Genomic DNA, 21,419 nt, shown 5'->3' on the forward strand with positions numbered 1-21,419 from the left:
ATGGGGGCTGCAGTCAGTCCCTGACGCTTCGTCTCCGCCGCTCCTTCACGCTCACTCTCTGCCCCTGCTCCACGTGGGGTCCCTCAGCCAGCAGCTCTCCAAGACCTGCTCCCACACAGCTCCATCCCACGGGGTCCATCCCCCAGGAGCAAGCTGCTCCACCACAGGTCCCCCACAGGTGGGCAGCAGCTCCCCCCAGACCCTTGCTCCTGTGTGGGCTCCTCTCCACGGGCTGCAGCGTGGAGATCTGCTCCATGTGGGACCCATGGGCTGCAGGGGGACAGCCTGCTCCACCAGGGGCCTCTCCACAGGCCGCAGGGGATCTGCTGCTGTGTGCCTGGAGCACCTCCTGCGCTCCCGCTGCACTCACCTGGGGGGGCTGCAGGGCTGAGTCTCACGCCTCTCTTCCCGCTGCTGCTGTGCAGTGGGTCTTCCCTTCCCTTCCCTTCCCTTCCCTTCCCTTCCCTTCCCTTCCCTTCCCTTCCCTTCCCTTCCCTTCCCTTCCCTTCCCTTCCCTTCCCTTCCCTTCCCTTCCCTTCCCTTCCCTTCCCTTCCCTTCCCTTCCCTTCCCTCCCCTCCCCTCCCCTCCCCTCCCCTCCCCTCCCCTCCCCTCCCTTCCCCTCCCCTCCCCTCCCCTCCCATCCCATGTCAAATTGCACTTGACCTAGGCAAAAATGAGTATGGGGAAAAATCAGAACAGGTGTAATTAGGGAAAAATATGAACCAGAATGAGATATTATCTGTAATCTGGGTGATAAAGAGAATTTATCTGTAAAATATTATCTGGGTAATAAAGAGATATTGAAATATATTGTTGGAAGGAGAGGGATAACTGACTGAAGACCAATTTCTTTGCTCTCTACAACTCCATTAAAGGAAGTTGTGAGGAGCTGGGGTTCAGCCTCTTCTCACAGGTGACTATGGCCTCTAGTTGAGCCAGGGGAGGTTCAGGTTGGAAATTAGGAGAACTTTCTTCTCAGAATGAGTGGTCAGGCATTGGAATGGGTTGCCCAGAGAGGTGGTGGCATCACCATCCCTGGGGTGTTCAGGGAAAGGTTGGGTGTGGTGCTTAGGGACAGGGTTTAGTGGGTGACATTGGTGGTTGGGGGATGGTTGGACAAGATGATCTTGGAGGTCTTTTCAACCTTAATGGTTCTATGATTATTCCTCCTCCTCCCTTCCCCCCTTTTTTTAACTTCTTCCTTAAAGAATACTGTCATGACCAGCAAGGATGGTGAATCTTCTGAGGGAAAATAAGAAGTGTAAGATTCTAAAATACTTAGTCTTCTTCAATGAAACTTTACATTCAAAAACTCGCAATGCCTGAATTTCAGTGATAATGACAATTTTCAAGAAAGGAAGGAAGGAAGGAAGGAAGGAAGGAAGGAAGGAAGGAAGGAAGGAAGGAAGGAAGGAAGGAAGGAAGGAAAAGAAAGAAAGAAAGAAAGAAAGAAAGAAAGAAAGAAAGAAAGAAAGAAAGAAAGAAAGAAAGAAAGAAAGAAAGAAAGAAAGAAAGAAAGAAAGAAAGAAAGAAAGAAAGAAAGAAAAAGTAGCAAGAGTCTAAAAGTTGTGACCTTGAAAAGGAGCCATTTGTGTTAACACTGTGGTTTCCATGAAACCTAGAAGATGGATTGTAGGTGGTACTAAACATCACACTTCTCTCCAGTTCTGCCTTGTGTTCCCCAGTTTGGAGCAGGTGAATATATTGCTAGTTTTGTGCTCCAAAAAGCATGTTATAGGAATGAAAATAAGCATGAGTAAACCAACCTTTCTAAACAGCTTCTCCAAGAAGTCAGAAGTCCTTCTTCACACAGGAGTTTCTCTTATACCCAAGATTTTATGAATTGATGGCTGTATATTGCATTTTCACTACATGCAGGATGGAGCTTCCTGAATGCTAAATCAGCTGTCCAGTGCACACAAAGTGGGTTAAACACATTTATCAGTGGGCCTTCCACTTGCAGAACAGTGGGAGCCCATCCCACAAACTGTCCTGGATGTCTGACTTTTCTTTTTCATTATTATATATAATGGAATTGCTCAATTTTATGAGGAAAGCTAGAAGATTCTGAGAATATTATTCAAGAACTTTTATTAAATTGAAATGTGAACATCATTGCAGAGAGATTTTACAATGACAAAATATAGAAAAGTCCACCAGAAAGCTACAGACTTCAGTAACAATATTGATCTTACAAGTGAAATTGCTAACAGATTTTATTAAAGCCAGCAGTTTCAATATTAAGAACTTAAAAAATACATACCTTTAAAGCATTTTCCTTCAAATACACTTAGAAACAATGAAGAATTCCTGAGCAACTATTTTTGTACCAGTACGCTCCAACCAATGTACATATTAATATGAAATCTACTTTCTATAATTTCTTAAATTTTAGAAATTTACAAAACATTTGGATCTGGTTCATAGAATAATTGTGCTTCAAGTCATTCTGTTGCTAAAGTAATGACACTACAATAACTTGGATGTTCCAGATTGCATACAAATTCTGAAAATGTAATGGAAATGCCTAGCTTTTATTGCAAAGCTAGCAATGAATTGGTTTATGCAAATGGAAAAAAAATGCTTTAAATATGGATGGTCTCTTTCTTGATTGGGAATTATCTTGTTTGTTGTGCATACTATTCAGAACGTGCAATTCAAATTATAAATAAGTTTCTTTGAGAGATCTGCTGGCATTATCAAAGGCAAGGAAATTCTAGAGACTCTCTCCTGTGTTTAACAGCCTGCCAGAAATTTGAACAAATACAAATTATTAGTGGCTTTTTAGTTCTTTTTTTTTTTTTTTTTTTTTTTTTCTTCCCTTGGCAGTACTTTTTCAGAGCAGCATCCCCAGTATTTCTGTTATACACAGACTAAAAAAATAAAACATGTGGAGCACAATATAAAGATTTGAGAAGGTCAAATGTTGCTGAGTATCTATGAGCAATATAAATGAATATAGCATATGTGAAACTGATGGTTGTGTTATTCCAGATGAAGAATGGTATTTGATGTCAGAATAAAAAATTACTTTCTGAGATGAAAAATGAGCAACAGTATAGCAGCCCAGGAGGTCCCTTCTCAGTATATCTGAGCAGTAGTTTCCTCTTCTTTTTGGAATGAAGGACATGGGGATGAGAATTCAGAGTACTCTATCTACAGCATTATGAATATTAAAACGTGGTTTGATATCATTATACTTCCACCTGTATTCTATAGAAAAATCTGCATATTCTTAGACATGTATAGTTTTCTGTTCTACTCAAGGGATATTTTCTGCTACTGACATCTATAAAGATTTCCAGCATCCACTAAAAATTCTATTCAGTGCTATATCTATAAAACTGACCATTACAATCTTTGTAGGAAGTAAAGTAAAATCTGTACATTTTTACTGATGTCAAAATGAGGTGAATGTACTCAGCAGCTCACTAAAATAGAAGTGGTGTTGTCCAAAAATAAGATTGTCAAATAAAGTCCAAGACCAGCACCATCACAGAACAGAACAGAACAGAATGTTAACTCTTCTGAAAATAAAAGAGGAAGATGTGAAAAAAGACTTCCTTATTTCTAACTTCTCTGTGTACTGATGTCTTGAGTATAAATCCAGCTAAAAGACTATCAGCACTGCAAGACAGCACAAATAACCGAGTTATTTCTTGAATTACTTTTGATAGATGCAGTAGTTTCTCTTAAAAACTTAGCTTAAATGGGAGAAATGTATTTTAAGTCTGTATTGGAAATTCTAGAATTTATCACCAAGACATGGACTTTGTAATTAAGGAAAATGTCAACTGGTATATTGTCATGCATTGTCATATCTGTTAATATTGTCACAGGTACGAACTATACAATGCCCAGAAATGTCAAGAGACCATTTACTACTATCCACAAAACATTGTCTCTTGGGGTTTCTAGGTCATTGCATTGCCTTTAATAAATAGAAGATAGAAGAATGCTTAAGAATGACAGATGTATGTGTGAGACAATGTAAAAGGATAAAAAAATCTCATTCATAAATCTGTCTGAAAAAAAATGAATTGAATGTAGCTTTTAAAAACCATGTGGTACGTGTGGTATTTTTGTTGATTTTTTCCTTAGGGCTGTAGGAAATGCAACAGCAGATTAGATGAGGGGTCTAGCTGCTCAAGCATTGTTTGCCAGGGGCCAATATCAGATACTTGTAAGAAAATCCTGTAATTAATATAAATGGAATGAACTCTCATGTATAAGTATTTTTCAGCTTTTATCTAACAGCTGATCTGTAGTAGCCAATTTCAGCATCTTGACGACCGGTTAGTACTTAATAAGGCATTACATTTTTTGTGGACTATCTCAAGCAACTGTACGTATTCCCACTTTTGATATAAATATATATATGTATATATATATTTTTTTTCTTAAAAACTCATTTATTACTCTACCATTTCTGATTTTTTCCTATCTACTCTTACATTTGATTCTTTTGCTTTCATTTTCTGTTCTCCCTCCTTTTTTTCTCAACCACGGTCAATATGCATGTTTGCCCACTCTGATTTCTCAACTACCTGTGCACCTTCCTGTAGGGTTCACTGTGACTGTGCTCCTCTTCCATTCTGCCACATGCAGTTTATCTTTAATCTCCTGCTTGACGTACACTGGAAAGATGAAAATAATTTTTCATTTATTTCAAAAGGGTTTTCAAGGCAGAGACAAAAGATTGTTCCAGCTCAGTGTAATTCAGTCCATCTGTCCACACCCATAGGCACTAGAGTCTGAAGGAAGTCAGTGACACTGTATGAGGGTTTGAGATAGTTGAGAATAGGGGTATTTCTCCATTTTCTCTGTGTATCTCCATTTTCACTCATTTAGGAGCAGCGTTTGAAGATTAATTTCTCAGAAGCAACTGAAAACAGGTCTTTCTAAGTAGTAAGTACCGATAAATGCTTAGTTCCCTCTGGTGAGATCCAAAATCAGACCACCTCTGAGAACTCAGCTCATTCAGTCCTAGCAAGCTGGGCATGCAGGCAGTAGCAAAAAGCAGAAAAGGGACTGATGCTTTAGGAAAATAGCAACTGCCAAGCTGGTCAGTATGGCTTTCCCTAAAAGATGGAAACTTCTTTGTTATTTTTTCACATAAAAACATATTTGGATACAAATGTCTAATATCCCATCCTAGTACTACTAGAGCAATACAAGTGATGATTCCATGACAAGCTGTTAGTTAAGAGAAACAATTTGAAAATTACAAATACATTTTTAGAAAAGAATCTGCATTTTGACACCCAAAGTAAAATGCTTTTTTTCTGCCTTTTTAAAGGGAGCAAAAATAAACAACATCTGAGGTAGCGATTCTTTAAGAATATGGTGCCTGATCTCATGACGCTTTCATTTCATTTGTCTTTATGGCTTTTAGAAGATGTCTAATATTCATTAACTGGCTTACATGACTTTGGTTTCCTTGCACAACACTTTCAAATTGTTTACGGTTAATGAGAAATTATCAAACACATTTACAGGCTTGTATGTGAGCTGCACATATACAGTGCTCCATAGATCACAAATAAAATGGTTCTTACTCATTTTTAACATCTACTGTTACTACACTTTAAATACTTAAATGACATTTAAAGCAACTATAGATTTTCCAGCCATCTAAACATATACACATAAACAGATATACCACAGAGTTCACTGCTTTAACATAAACCACTTATCACTACATATTTGTGTTTCAGTTTGTTCCATAAACATGTACATCCTCTTATTAGTATTCTATAAGGTCTGTTTACTGCATTTTTTTTTTAAATAATCCTTTGTAGTTACATAGTGTCATTAAGACCATTCTTCAAACCTGTATTTTATGTGAAAGTAAGTTTTGGCAGCACATGCCCCACCTCAGTAAATCATATTTCTTTAAGAGTCAGGAACATTATATTGAAATACTAAAAATATACATTAAATATGTCTTTGCTAAAGGAAAAAGTTTAATTAGAAAATTTAAAATAATGAGTTCTATTTCTAAAAACTGAAGAAAAACTGTACATAAAATAATTCTGAGTCCAAAGGAAAGGTATTTAATTGAAATATATATATATTAAATTTTATGAATTTATAAAATGAATTACTTCTGAAGAGCCTTTTAGGACTTTTATGTTACTAATAGGTAGTTCACGCTGTAAGAGACACATATATAGATCTAACTTTGAAAGCATCATTCAAACATAAATCCATGTGAGAAGTTTAACTAATGGTATGAGACCTAGCGAGACAATCCCTGTTCCTGGGGTAAATTATGTTACATACTTCATCACTGTATATCAAAAGAGGTGTCATGTGCTTGTTATCCCCACTGATGTATCATAATAACTTTACAAGAATCCACTGAGTACAATTGCTACAAAATCTCATCTATTTCCTACTTAAAAGCTAAGAGCTGTAATAAAAACTAAAGTTGCAAACAAGACAATGAAGTATTTGAACATCCAAAGGCCCTCAAACTTAGCTGATGGTTATCCTGATTTCACAAGATACTAGTTTATTCTCTTTTGATGTGCAAAAGTACAGTTTAGATGTTAAAGGCCACTTTCAGAAGGTATCACTCCCACCTAGGAAGTAACAGGGTGTTTTGGAAAATAAAAGTGCATAAAAATGGAAAATAATCAAACTGCACATTTGTTCAGCTTAAAGGATGAAACACATTTATGAAAAATGTTTTAAAATTCTATTTAGCTAGCAAATCCCTCAAAAAGATAAGCTACATCCAAGCAACCAAAAAATACACCTTTTCTACTTGGGCTGAATTTCTGTTTTCACAGAAAGCCATGATGATTTGGCATCATGAGACTGTCATTGGCAAAGTTGGGAAAGAATCTATGCCTCATAATATAATTTATGCCTGCAGGTATTTTGCAGTTTCAGTACCAGTTTATGGCTAGGCATATAGAAACGCTTTCACTCCGTTCTCTTTCTGAGGGAGAATTTGTGGATTTACCTTCTTTTTGATTTCTTGCAATCCTGTTTTTTCATGCAATAATACTGATTTTTTCTTATTTCTTTCTTTCTGGCAACTTGCAGTTTGCATGTGCATATAAATTAAAGGTCCTCTGAAAAGCTGATCTTTTGGGTTTTATGAACTCAAGGTGTTAAAGTTACTGATGTTCCTGGGACCTATCAGCTGCCACAGAATTGGACATAACCCACAACATTAATACAGCCCATATTTTTCAATTTAAGCAATGTCAACATAGGAAATATTTGAATAAACATTATTTAAATTCTCATTTTTGGACTAGAGGGTCATACTTCTCTATTAGAGCAAGCTAGGATAGACAAACTTAGTAACAGTCAATGGAGTTTAGAGTATGAGTCATCTCTTTCTAAAGCACACACTTGTATTCTGACAGGCAAATCATGCTCTAGACTCCATGATCTACAATAAAAACTTAGCAACCAGGTACATGTATAGATACTTCCATTTAGTTGGGATCAATAATACACTTAAAATCTGCTCAAAGTTGTGCCTGTCTTCCTCTGGTCCAAAATAAACTGTGACAGCAACAGTCTGCTGCTGACACGTTATCCCACCCTTGCTTTGGTTTGTAGCATCTCTGTAGCCACTTGTAAGTTACCATAAGTAATCCACTCTGTAAAGAAAATCTTTAGGATGTAGCTTGATAAGATTCTATAGCCTCTATACAACACCAGAGGGATGCTAAAGGCCGGCAGCAGCATGTCCTTATGCATGCTGTTAGGAGTAGAAAACAACTGCTTGGCTCAGATATGTCTGTCTGTGTAAAGAAAGAACGTGTCTGATTCAGATTGGTCTTGTCTGATTCAGTCAGAAAAGTGAAGCATTCAGTCAGAAGAATTAAGCATTGTCAGACAGTATACTATCAGCTTACATACATGGACACACAGATTGCTGTCCTGTAAAACATTCCAGTTTTGACTGATAACTTAATAGTTTCTTTGCAGTACTTTTAGTATCTAGAAAATCTGTAAGATATACCACAAATGCTACAGTAAAATTGTCCTGTTACCTGTAATTAAACAAAATTTTATGCTTGGCTGCTCTCTGAAGTAGCCACTTCATGTCTTCAAGCAATGAACTGAGTGGCTGAATTAAGAATCTAAGATCCCTCTCTGTGCATTCAGCAGAGCATCCAGACTGCTCCAATCAGCCTCTAGAAAGGGGAAGTAAATTGCAGGTATAGAGGTCACAGACTTCAAATTTGATGCCTAAAGTAAATGTTACAGTATCCACTAGCATACATGTTCATATACACACAGATAGTTAAATTCTAAAGTCCAGCCAGTGAACGGGCTAGACAGCTTGACCAATCTGTACTTGAGCAGTTCCATTGCATGGAAGTATCGTATGAGAATTTGATTTGCCAACTAAGATGTTTTTGTTTTTTTTTTTTGCGGACCTTCAAAATCAGAGGGTCTGTTTTGGCTGGCTCTGCAGCTGCTTACCTGATACTGCAGGAAGGCTGGCTCAGTGCATAAAATCAGAAAAAGCTGAGAAATATGACACTGTTCAGAAAGGACAAAAGAAGAGAGCTCATCTATGGTAAATATACTTTCCATCACATGTGCAGTACAATTTCCCTTACCTTATGCTTCCAATTCCCACTGAAGCTAGTGGTGTTGGCTAAATACTTGACCTAGCTTTAATTAGCCATGACTTACTTGTTCATACTTCGATGGAGTAAATTAAACTTTTGCTTCAGGACGGAAGGGCCATAAGTACACAGCCATTCCACTATCATTTTGATTTTGCCTTCAGTTACATGTGGTAAGAGGAATCCTGACTCTTTCCACAGTTGCTTTCCAACTACATGGACCCCTTTTCTCACTCCTGTTGCTATTTCAGCAGAGCACTAACTGACTTTATGCTGCGTATCCCTGGCTGTTGAGGCTGGATTCCAAAACTAATTTTGATAAGTTCATTATGAAATATCTGAAAATTTTCAAACTTTCTTTCCAGGCTAAGAGAAAAGTGTACATGATGGCTAAGGATGCAGGCAACCATCATTCCATTCATGAGTGGCATGAGAGTACGAATTAAGTGGGAAAGAAGCTTGCTCTCAAAACCTAGATTCTATTTTAATTTTATAATAACAGCTGGTAAAAAACATCAGAAATAAATAATTTACAATTCAAATAGTAATACATTTGCAATATATTAGAAATATAGTTTAAAAATGACTTCATATCCTTACTTAGTATAAAGTTTAATTTTATGCTTTGTATAGAAATAGCAGCTTTACTTGTTACCTCTGTTTCAGCAGAAGGAAACAGAAAAGTTGCTAAATAGCTAAACAACATTGGGAAATTAAAAAATATTTTATTTTGCTTTTTTTTTGGTAATAGAAAAATAGCCTTTAAAAATACATTGTTAAATGTATGGGACTGTACTAAAGTAGAATTGTATATTATGTACAGTAAGGCAGTATATCAAATAGTGTCCTGCTATTTTTTTTCATGTTTGATTTGACTGGAATAGGCTATGAATGGGATGCAGAGTTTTCTGTCATATTGAAACAAAGCAAGATATATTTAGAGGATTTTTTTTACTGTAATTAGTTGAATATATTCTCTTTTATATATGTTTTTTCCATATATAAGAGCTTCAATTTTCTTAAGGGTTGAGAAAAAGTATAGGGAAATCTTAATCTACTGTCACAATACACTCAGAAAAAAAATATGTTGTAGATCAGAATGTCATTGTGTAATGATTTATCTGATTTAGAAACTGCTCAGACAATTGTGGTGTACTGACCCATAACATTCTTAGTCTTTGTTGAAACTGCAGTATTCCCTTAGGTTGAATCAAATAACAGAAGATCTGCAGAATTGAAGAATTAGTTTGCAATGTATTTTTCATGGCACATAGTATCCATTTCCTCATTTCGCTCTCTGAGAAATGTGTTAACGATCCAGGGTTTATTTCTATGATTGTTATATCAAACCACAGTTTATTTTATTCTCTGTATAATACACAAATGAGGCTATTTTTTGTTGTTGTTGTTAGTTTTTTTTTTTGTTTGTATTTAGGGAACTATTTGCTGTGTGGTTTTATTTTACTGCACATAACTATTAACAAAATTGATATGTAAATCACAGACTTGTCAGCTAGAAAATGGTGTAAGCTACAATTGTGACATAGTAGCATAATCTTAAACCACAGCATTATTATACTGATTGTATTTGACTCATTCTGTAGCATTACCTGATGAAGAGTGATCAAACTTTTAGTTATTTAAAAGAGGGCATAAAGGAGGATGGGTCCATATACTCTGATCCACTAGTCTCCCTTTTGCAGTCACTTGGAGCTGTCAGACAGTAGCTCATGTTTTTCTCAGCTTGACCTTGCTGAAGGTTCTGAGATGCTTCCTTTGCAGGTTCTTGAGACATAGGTGTGTGCTGGACTCGTGAATCTGGCATTAATACTAGAATATTATGGTCCACAACAGTTGAGACCTTTGTATATTCTTTGCTGGTTCCTGGAATAGTGTAATTTTCAGTCTTCCCACTATTTTCTTTATGTTTCAGTAATACTGCTGGCTCCTCATCCTGCTTGACTTTGTGGACTTCTACGTAGTCCATTAGTGTACCATTCAAAAAAGGTGACTTTTCATTAGGTCTGTTTTGTTTGACCTGCACTGCAGTTTCCTCAGTTTTGGAATGCAAATTCTCCATCTCTCCTTGTTCTTCCATGTCTCCAGGGACTGTTTCAGTAACAGAATATCGTGACTGATGCTTTTCTTCATTTTCCACTAAAACTGGGGCAACATTCACATTTGTGGTAATCAGTGTTATTTTACGTGCATCTACAGTGCTGTGGTAGGCAAACATAGGAGGTTGATTATCAGGTAATTGAGCTGCAGGCCACGTGGATGATTTTGTGCTCTCACTGTTAGAAAGGAGTGTTTTCCGTTCTGAGGCTACACACTCAGTTTCCCAGCTCCTTTTCACAGCTTTATTTTCTTGAACATCTCTTACATCTTGTGTTTGAAGCGTTGATGGAAGGGCACGGGACTCCCTGCACTTTTCAGAAAGCAGTGAAGGGCTATCGCAGCTTCCTCGTCCTGAATCACTGTCTGTTTCCTTGGGTGTTGTTTTTCCCTTTTTACTTGGGTTACCATTGCTGTGACTTGGCATGAGTTGCTGATCCTCGCTGTCCTCTACCTCTAGGTATTCTATCAGTAGTTCCTCACAGTCTGATGTTGGAGGAAAACCATGGCAACCAAGAGCACTCAATAATTCTTCAGATTTCCCTGTCTGAAGGCATAACAAATAAGATATTGATATTTTTCCACTGTTAACATTAGGGCTTATATAACTAGAACAATTGTGAACAGTCTACATATTTATTAGGCAAATACTATAATAGCTACATCTCTAGATGTAACCTGGATTTCTACTACTGCAAAAAATAGTGTAATAACAGTAGAACTTCCTCTGAGTTCCATTAGTGGGGAGATCCCACAGTTCATGTTTCTAAAATGGAAGGGCTAGAGAGCTTCTGGCAGATAACAGTCTCAAGGGTTTGGCAAGAACGTAATGGAGGAGAATTGACAGAACAGCCATGTCCTTGTCTCCTCAACACGACAAGAAACTGTGGAGAGTGACTTATCTAAGAACAACTTAGAATACCTAGGAATTAAGCTCTTACTGTGTCCCAGCTAGCAACTGAAGTTACAAACCTTGTAGATATATGCCCTCCTATTAGTGCCAGTCAAAACTGTGTCTCATACATACGTTACACATGATCAACCTGAAAGTTTTGCTTATTTTTAACATTGATTACATTAATTAAATATGCTTTATACTTAATTATGGTAGTTGTTTTTGATAGTACTGAATTTAAAAAAGTAAGTAATGGCAAATTCTTATGCTGTTATCAGCAGTACTCACCTCTAACAGATGTGTATCAATGCCTTTTATTTTCGGTCCCGGAACTGGTGGTAGGATAAAGGCTATCATTCTAAAACAAACAAACAAACAGAAATTAACAAAACAAACAGAAAGCAAAGAAAACAAACAAATGGACAAAAAACCAACAGAACAAATACAAATGATATAAATATGGGCCCTCTCTTACCCCCTCCCACTCTTTCATGTGGGTGCCAATGGTGTAGCAACAGGAAGTTTGAGTGCTATCAAAAGAGGTTTCTGGGCCCTAGGAAGACAAGTAAAGGAAGAAGATGACTGAAGAAAAGTTGAAGTCTCCAATCCATCTGGGAGACTTAAACTTCCCAGGCACACACTGGGAATATCATATTGACAGGACAAGCAAGCCTGGGAAATCCCTACAGCATGTTGAAGATAACTTTCTGTCACATGCACCGAGTGAGCCAGCCAGCTCTCCTGGATCTGTTGTTTGAGAGTAGGGAAGGCCTTCAGGGAGAGGTGATGGCAGGTGGCTGTCTTGGCCACAGTGATACTGATGAAATAGTGGAACATTTTGTGGAAATAGTTCAACATTTTTGGTGTAGGGAGCAAAAAGGTCAGCGGAGTTGCCAATCTGGACCTGAGAGAGCAAATTTTAAGCTTCTCAGGCCGTTAGCTAGCAGCATCCCCTGGGAATTGACTCTAGAGGGTTTAGGGTACATGAGAGCCAGTCACTGTTCAAGAACCACCTTTTAAAAGACCAGCAGCAGGCAAGAACGGTATCAGGGGGTGCTGGTCCAGAGCAGGCTCAATGTGATCCAGCAGTGTTCCCTGGCAGCCAAGAGGACAAAGAATATTTTGGGGTGCATTAAACACAGCATGGGTAGCCAGCCAAAAGAGGTGAGTCTACCACCAATACATATAAATAATAATAATAATAATAATAATAATAATAATAATAATAATAATAATAATAATAATAATAAAAAGAAGCCAGAGGATCACACCAAAGTTGGTAAATGGCTGGAAGGCATGTCCTATGAGGAGAGGCTGAGGACACTTGGCTTGTCTACTTGGAGTAAAGGAGGCTCAGAGGTGGCCTCATTGCTGTCTGCATCTTCCTGAGCAGGGGAAAAGGAGAGGTGGGTGCTGGTCTCTGTTCCCTGGGAGCTGATGAGAGGCTGTGTGGGAATGGCACAAAGCTGCACCAGGGGAGGTTCAGACTGGACATTAGGAGCAATTTCTTTACCGTGGGGGTAGCCAACCACTAGAAGAGGCTTCCTAGCAGGGTGGTTGATGCACCATTTCTGTCAGTGTTGAAGAGGCATTTGGATAATGCCCTCAATAATGTGCTTTAATGTTTGGTTAGCCCTGAAGTGGTCAGGCAGTTGGACTCAACAGCCTTTGTAAGACCCTTGAAACTGGGCTATTCTAAATTCTGTGTTCTCTCTCTGTATTTGTTCTCCCATTTCCTCCAAAAGTTACTGAAATTTTAAATACTCCTCCCCTATCTTTTGCCTCCCTGTTGGATGTCTGTTTCCTGCCTGCCTTCTGTAGCCAGGTAGTTTACTAAGCCAGGTATAGTTCATAAATTGTCCTTAGATATATTCATAAGAAACAGAACAGCATAAAAGTTATTGAATTGGAAATGTAATATTACTAATGTCCTTTCATTATTCTTTGTCCCTTAAACTCCAGCTCTCTCAAACCACTGTAACTTCATCACTGACCAGGACACAGTGATGTAGGGCACAGTCCTGGAGGACTAGTGGGCCTCTGTGTGCATACTTGACTGTTATTTGACTGGTACTAAACAGGATTTACGATGAATGACTTCTGAATGCTTTTCCATCAGCAGTTTCTCTGTTTCCTCTACTCATACACTATTTTTTGCAATACTTCCACAGAAGAGATAAACTTTGCAACACCTTCATCTTTGAGTGAAATCAGACAAAAATTTAATAAATTATTTGGGAAATTGACTGACAAGTATGTAGAAAGATAACTTCATAACATAACCTTGTTTCATTTAGAAAATTAGTCCAAACCCAAAACATGTGTCTTCAATAGCAGCAGGGATACTCCAAATGATATTTGCTGAATACTTAATGGCTAACCAAGATTGCCAGATATAATAGAGACATGTCTTTACCAATTAAGAATTTAGTTTTTCGTTTTTAGTCTGTTTTCTCTAAAGAACAGAAGTACCTCTTTATCATTTGTGAATTTAAAATCAAATACCTGCAATTTATACTACATAACACTTTTACAAGAAAACACAAAACCTAATTGAAATTAAATCAAATGTTAATAACATAGTTTTGGAAAAGTCTACTGAGATTTTTAACTCCATAGGATTGTGAAATTTGTGACTTACCTGTACCCTTTTAAAATCATTGTCCAGCTCATGATTAAACATATAAGAGATGACAAGACACCCACGATGATCCACACAATCATATCTTTTACTCTGAAATCTATGAAAGAAATGTAATTATTTGAGGATTCACCTAGCATATATACAATCAGAATGATAAAAAAAAAAAGAAAAGAAAAAAAATCTCAAATGACTTTTATTTGAAAAACTGTTCTAAGCTGCCAAATTTAGTACTGAATCTGGAGGCCTCTACTAGCACACACAGATCTCAATATTCATTGCAATATGTGGTAATTAATATACTTAGTATTAATAGCACTATGCAGGAAAAAAATACAGAAAAATGTATGAAGAAGGAAATTTTTGCCAATGTCTGTTATAGTAACATTTCAAATCCACTTATACCAACATAGTTATTTCATTATCAAATGGATATCATATAATTAATTAAATGGTGGGTAAAATAATTTAGGATGATGATTTCTGATGATTTCAATTGTAACATGACACTTTTTACATTGAGATGTTTATTTTGAATTCATTCGAGATAATGTGTAATGAAGAGATGTTACTGTCTGAAGGCAGTGATCCTTTGTTGTTCTGATAGCAGTTCTAATGTAGCTACCAGAACTCTCCTAATTAGAAACTACCATCATGAGAACAGATGAGGCAATAAACAGAAAGGATGTTGTTTAAATAAGTAAGGAAATTCATTCACTTGCTTAACTCCTAAAAGTAACTAATGAAATAGCTGTCAGTATAGTGCAGAGAAGCTGAGAAATAAGTTACCTTAGCAATGATGTTGCTACCCATCCTAGGGAAACAATGGGGTGTCAATCTGCACGAGTGCAACTGACAGCTAACAGAAATATTACACAAACTTGCACTTAATAACAATTACTGAAAGGATGCCTGGCCACTCACCATTAGGGATCTGAATATAGTTTTCTGAGCTCCATTCACTCCATGATCCATGGTGATCTGGTTTGCAGTGAATCTGTACAATGTACTTCTTTCCTGGATTTAAACTAAACATTTTATATTGTGTTTGCTGTCCAACAAAAATAGTCTGGAAATGAATTAAAAATCATAAAATCCATATATAATTAAGACTTTTTTTTTTTCCCCCTAGGAAAATCATAGCTAGTTTAGTCTTGATAACCAAGTTGGGAATATAGAAATAACCTGGATCGCTTCCTAATAATCGTTATGCAAGTCATTGAAGTAATAGTACATTTATTTTATTTTTAAATTCATCTAACAGTGCAGTAGGAATGATATCTGGCCCTGCTATACTGTGCAAATTAAACTACTGCAAGGACACATAATGTGGCAGGTATGGCAGGTATGAAGGAACTGTAGTAATGGTAGGAACTGCAGTGGTGAGAAGAGAAGACTGATGCAAGAAATAGTGACTGGGGAAGAAAAATGCTAAGAGGAAAGAAGGAATGTGGAGCTGGTAGAACTGCATAGTTCTAGTAAAGTAAAGAGTAAAGTAGTAAAGAGTGGATCATGCAATGACCAGGGAGCTGGAAAGTACAGTGGTGAGGGAAGGCAGAAAGCAATACAGAGAATACTGTAATACTGGGAAGTATTACAGAAGACAAGGAGGTAATGCAACTATATACTGATAGCTAAAGTCTTTATTTGTCCCCCAGTTGTTTGAGTTGCACATCCTGGATATGGACAATAATTACTAGGTGACCATGACAACTATTATCTAATGGTCATTTGTACAAATTTAAATGATTTTACATAATGCCATTGAGCTTTCTGTTACCTAAGAAGTGCTTGTGGTTGAGAACAAATTATCAGAAAAGAAACCCGACTAAATGAGAACTAACAATTTAAACTAAAATGCCAATACGGTTAATATACGGTCACAATTAGAAATAAGTACTTCATCACCTGCTATCACACAGCAGCATCTGAGATACTAATTTGTCAGTAGGAATCTGTAGATCACACAAGCACTACTTTTGAAAAAAGGATATATTTAATCCTGTGTGCCTGCTTCATTACAGTCAGGCATGGGACCTGACTGACAAACAGTAATTGATCATCTAGCAAAAATTTGTGACATTCTTACCTCCCATTCCTCTCCTTCTTCAGGCTTTAGTCGCAACTCGTATTCAAGGGTAAGCCATCCAGATCTGACATCAGCCAGTGGGGGTGGAGACCATGTCAAGACCAGATATGGTTTTCTATTCATTGGCTTTTTTAATTCTAGAGTTACATTCACAGGAGGATCAGGCTGGACTGGTAAAATAAAAGAACTGACAGTAAGAGTCTGAATGATTTTTCTTTGCATCTTAGAAGAAGATATGAAACGTTGTGAGTGGTGAGTTGCCATCTCCATTATATCATTAAATTGGAATGGGTGCTGAAATACAGGGACCAAGATTTCCTGATAAAGTAAGCATAGATTTATGAATTTGGAGAAACTGGAGAACATCAGATATGTGGAGTTCATATTGAGATTTGCCTTAATCATTTATTACCTGAAATATTTTTTTCTTACATTACTATTTATTGTTGCTGTTCCCCACAGCTATGTTTCAAAGTTAACAGAACCAGTTAACATCTTTAACGCTGCGTTATAGAAGTTGTGGTATATCATAAACTTATCAAAGTTGGCATATACCATTAGAAATGCTGTACAAACAGATTTAACTGATAAAAATTGCCCCCTTCAATCTTTAACATTCAGAAAACACAGCAGTATAATCCCAACATGCATAGATAGAAATACTTAACAGCAAAGCAAAACAGATATTTATAGACAGACATGTCTATAACAAAAATAAAACAAAATGGAATGTAGGTTTCTGCCATAGTCAGGCTTGCAGCTACCTCAGTTCAAAGGTAGAACTCCCACATATAGTGCATGATTTTTACCACTGTATGATGCAAAGCTTCATCAGGTAAGTAGTCAGGGCATAGAGGTAAAATGTAAAGCCTTTTCTCCATGAGCCCTTTTCCAGATATCAAGCTCCCGGCAGCCACATCCTTGATAGCAAAGTAATTATTGGTGATAATGTTCCTTTCCCTTAGAAAATAACCTACATACTTGTGCACAGTTACTCTGTGTAAAAAGTCTGAGAGAAGAGAGTATCAGCACATTGCCATAAAAAGCACTGATTCAACTTCTCTTGAATCTGAGAAAAAAGCAAATTTCAGACTTATAGGTAGTCAAATTCAAGTATTTTTAGTTAAAAGATCAATCTGAATTCAGCTGGTGGTAGAGTAGAAAAGGATTTTAGCTGGCTGGTGTTTCTTAGGGCTTGACTGAAGGAAATACGTAAAGTCAATAAATGATTTTCTGAATACAGTTTTAAAGCTTTCAGCATTTTAATGATTCCTTTAAAAATAAAATGCTAAAAGGATGAATATTGACTTATTATTATACCAGAGAAGATCTTTTTTGTTCTCACATATTTTTAACTTGGATATACTACTATATATGAGAAGAGCTGCAATGAAAATTATTGTGTCAAAACCCATAATTTTGAATTATTTGTTTCCACAGAAAACACTTATTATCTCTTACCTATGTAAGTCACATCCACATAATGAGGATCAGAGCTGTTACTTCCTATTTCATTAGTTGCCCTGACAGTAATATTGTATATGGTCCAGAAAGAGGTGTGTTTTTTATCAAAGTAGCAGGAATTAGGGCCTGCAGTTCTGTAATCTGGACATTCATAAACTTGTTCTTCTCTGAAATGAAAGAATCATAGTGATTACACAGACTGAAACACCTGACTTTGATAACTAGTAGTTGCATTTGGATCCAGCACGTTTAGAGCTGGATCAGAATCTTTATGCCTGGCAATGTGAGGAAAATCAGAATATTGCTTTCAGACTAAAGAGTAATTGAACAATTTCAGGGACTGTATTAAGCTTTTCCCTTGCAAAACAAAGACTAAAAAGCCTGAAGAGTTTAGGCTGTGGTACATGTTGTTGTGGCTAGTAGAGTACAAATATTTTCTGAACACCCTTGTCTACTACCTAGCCTCCACAGGTTTCAGAGCACCAGTAGACATAATTGCTACAGTCTTCTAACCTATCTGTTAAAAAATGAGTATTTTCAATGTTCATTTCACATTTACATGAATTTTTGCCCACATCATATGCTTTCAGAATCTATTTGGTCTTTTACCAAATGTTCCTACAAAAAAAAAAAAAAATAAATAAATCAAATTTGTACATGTCCTCCAAATCCATTCACTAACTTCCCAAAGTGAGCAGGTATAGAAGACAAAGTTGATGAAGAATATGTAGCACTTGTTTTCAGGATCCTCTGAGACACAGTATGACTAAAGTAAGGCCTTTGATACCGTCCCTCATGGCACCCTTCTGGACAGACCGTCCAACTGTGAGATGAACAGGTTGATGCTATGCTGGCTAATGGACTGGCTCAACAGCAGAGCTCAATGAGTTGCAGGGAAAAAAGGGAATGGGGCTACGTCTGGCTGGTGGCTGATCACTAGTGGTGTTCACCAGGGCTCAGTTCCAGGGCCAGTCCTGTTCCACATTTTTATCAGTGATTGGATGCCCAGGTGGAACGCATTTACAGCAAGTTTGCCAGTGGTACTAAACTGGGAGCTGCTGCTGATGGCCTGGAGGGATGTGAGGCCTTGCAGAGGGATCTGCATAGACTGAAACATTGGGAGATCAATGGCATGAAGTTCAGCCAAGGAAAATGCCAGCTGACTGGAAATGGAGCAATGCCAAACACAAGTACAACCTGGGAGATGAGTGGCTGGGGAGCCGCAGGATGGGGTCTGGGGGTGCTGCTCCACAGCAGGCTCAACGTGAGCCAGCAGCATGCCCTGGCAGCCAAGAGGGCAAAGAGCATTTTGGGGTGCATTAAACACAGCATGGGTAGCCAGACAAAAGAGGTGATTCTCCCACTGTACTTCGCACTGGTGCGGTCTCACCTTGAATATCAGGTGCAGTTCTGGGCTCCACAATATAAAGAGAATGTTAAGGTCCAATTTATATATACATATATATATATATATATATATATATGTATATATAAAGCATTTAAGAAAGAATCCAGAGGAGGGCACCAAAGCTGGTGAAAGGGTTGGAAAGCTTGTCCTGTGAGTGAGGAAAGGCTGAGGACACTTGGGTTGTCTAATTGGAGTAAAGGAGGCTCAGAGGTGGCCTCATTGCTGTCTGCATCTTCCTGAGCAGGGGAAAAGGAGATGGAAGTGCTGGTCTCTGCTTCCTTGAAACCGATCACAGGGTGTGTGGGAATGGCACAAAGCTGCACCAGGGGAGGTTCAGACTGCACATTAGGAGCAATTTCTTTACCATGTGGGTGGTCAACCACTGGAATGGGCTTCCTAGTGAGGTGGTTGATGCCCCGTGCCTGTCATTGTTGAAAATGCATTTGGATAATGCCCTCAATAATGTGCTTTAACTTTTAGTTACCCCTCAAGTGGATAATTCTGGTCATTTGGGAAAGCTTCTGTCTGTGGTGCCAAGGAGCTACAGGAGTTACAGGACCATGCCTTTTTATTGTGAACACTATTATGCTGTTGCAGCACCATGGCAACTATCAAGGCAATCTATCCATGCCAGTAGAATTCACAGTAATTTTAAAAACCCAACATTATAAAAAGATCCTTTTTTAACCTTAAATATGTCATTACTAGTGCTATTCCAGAATATGTCACTTGCACAAAACCCTATAGTAAACTATAGAAAAAAATCTCCTACATGCAAAACTTAATCTTGATTTTCCATTTCCTTCTGATACAATACTGAATAATTGTATACAACTTATTACCCTTCTTTGCTGTAAAGTAAAGTGTAGTTGGTAGGACGTCCTCCATCTGAACCAGGTTTCCACCAACAGGTAAATGTTTCCTTTTCTGGAGAACGGCATTTTATTATTGTAGGCTTTTCAGGAGGTAACTCTTCTGCAAGAGTTCATAAATGAACTAATTAGTAAGTTTAATGCATCAGATCAACTCTGAATTTATAAAACAAATTTAAGTGGAGGAGGGAAAATATATTTTTTTCTTTTTCTACAAAGAAAGAAAATGTTTTGCTTCATTATTTACACAGGAAAGAAAGGGCATTCAGTGATCAGAGCAGCAGCCTTTTACTTTGACTTGGATTCAAAATCCTTTTCCACTGCAGCTACACTGAAGAACTACATTTTATTTCCCTGGCTGTAACTTTTTTCAGCTTCCCAAATCTGACAAAGATTTGCTCAAATTTGCTCAAATGCTGTCAGCAGGTTCTGTAAGATTATTTAAAATACACGCTGCTATTTGATCTATTACCTACGTACACAGTTGTTTTTTTTTCTTCAAAAATGTGTTTTAAGATGCAGTTGATTATTCAAAATAAATAAATAAATAAATATGCTGCCAGTTGCTTTGGCTTTTACAAGAAAAAAATGAATAAGAACATGTTTGCCCATGTCTTTATGTCCCTGCCAGTAATTCTCTCCTGAAGTGCCTATGCTGGGCTGACTCAAAAGATACAAAGAAGTAGTTTTTGTATTTCCTCCTACAGTGATATGCCCAGTACTCACTCTATTTGCCTAATTGCTGCCAAGCAATTTATAATTATCTGGATTCCTGATGGTTGTTACAGACTCAAGCAAAGCAATTAGAATTGGGGTGAAGAAGATGCTTAAATTCTGAATATTTTGATGGTTGTCAAAACCACGATGTGCTTGAAACCTTTGCAGTTATGTATTTGTGGCAAAATATGTTCTCATTATATTAATAATATATATTTTTTACTATTTAGAATGGTGCCATTGATTTTCCAAATTTATAATTGCCTCAGGCAGGTCTGAAAATGGGACATTTACAAAATATTTTTTCTATTATCAGTAATTCAGCAATCTCCATGTCAAATAATGAATAATGCAGTTAGTGACAGAAAAAGAAGACTTGAGACAACCTGGCTAAAGTGTCTGATAACAAGATATGAAGTCATACATATTTAATGTCCCAGCAGAACATGGATAATTATTCCCATGTGATAGCAGCTGCAGTGCTATGCTCTGTTATGCTCCTGGCAGTGATTTCAGTCCAGTTGCTAACGAACAGATGAGTGACTGTTACACTAGTACTTCTACCTGATATCTTTAGTTAGGTGAAATCAACATGATTTTAAATGGCAGGA

The 21,419-nt window shown here is 37.4% G+C and overlaps 1 protein-coding gene across 13 annotated transcripts in view; it reads right to left on the reverse strand.

The window, feature by feature from the left end:
• Positions 1–2,081: 2,081 nt before the first annotated feature.
• PRLR (prolactin receptor) overlaps positions 2,082–21,419 on the reverse strand; it is a 151,407-nt gene continuing 132,069 nt past the window's right edge. For 9 of the 13 annotated variants that reach the window (XM_082782987.1, XM_082782988.1, XM_082782986.1 and 6 more), the window contains 7 exons: positions 20,062–20,194; positions 17,809–17,978; positions 16,348–16,517; positions 15,183–15,327; positions 14,259–14,358; positions 11,906–11,975; positions 2,082–11,269 (listed from right to left, as the gene is read on the reverse strand). In XM_082782987.1, coding sequence (XP_082639113.1) covers positions 10,244–11,269; positions 11,906–11,975; positions 14,259–14,358; positions 15,183–15,327; positions 16,348–16,517; positions 17,809–17,978; positions 20,062–20,194 — 1,814 coding nt within the window. In that variant the 3' untranslated portion in view covers positions 2,082–10,243. The remainder of the gene's footprint in view (positions 11,270–11,905; positions 11,976–14,258; positions 14,359–15,182; positions 15,328–16,347; positions 16,518–17,808; positions 17,979–20,061; positions 20,195–21,419) is intronic. The other 4 variants (XR_014319328.1, XR_014319329.1, XR_014319330.1 and 1 more) reach the window with 4 other exon arrangements.

This window comes from Aythya marila (genome assembly GCF_965140915.1).
Source record: "Aythya marila genome assembly, chromosome: Z".
Classification (NCBI taxonomy): Eukaryota; Metazoa; Chordata; class Aves; order Anseriformes; family Anatidae; genus Aythya; species Aythya marila.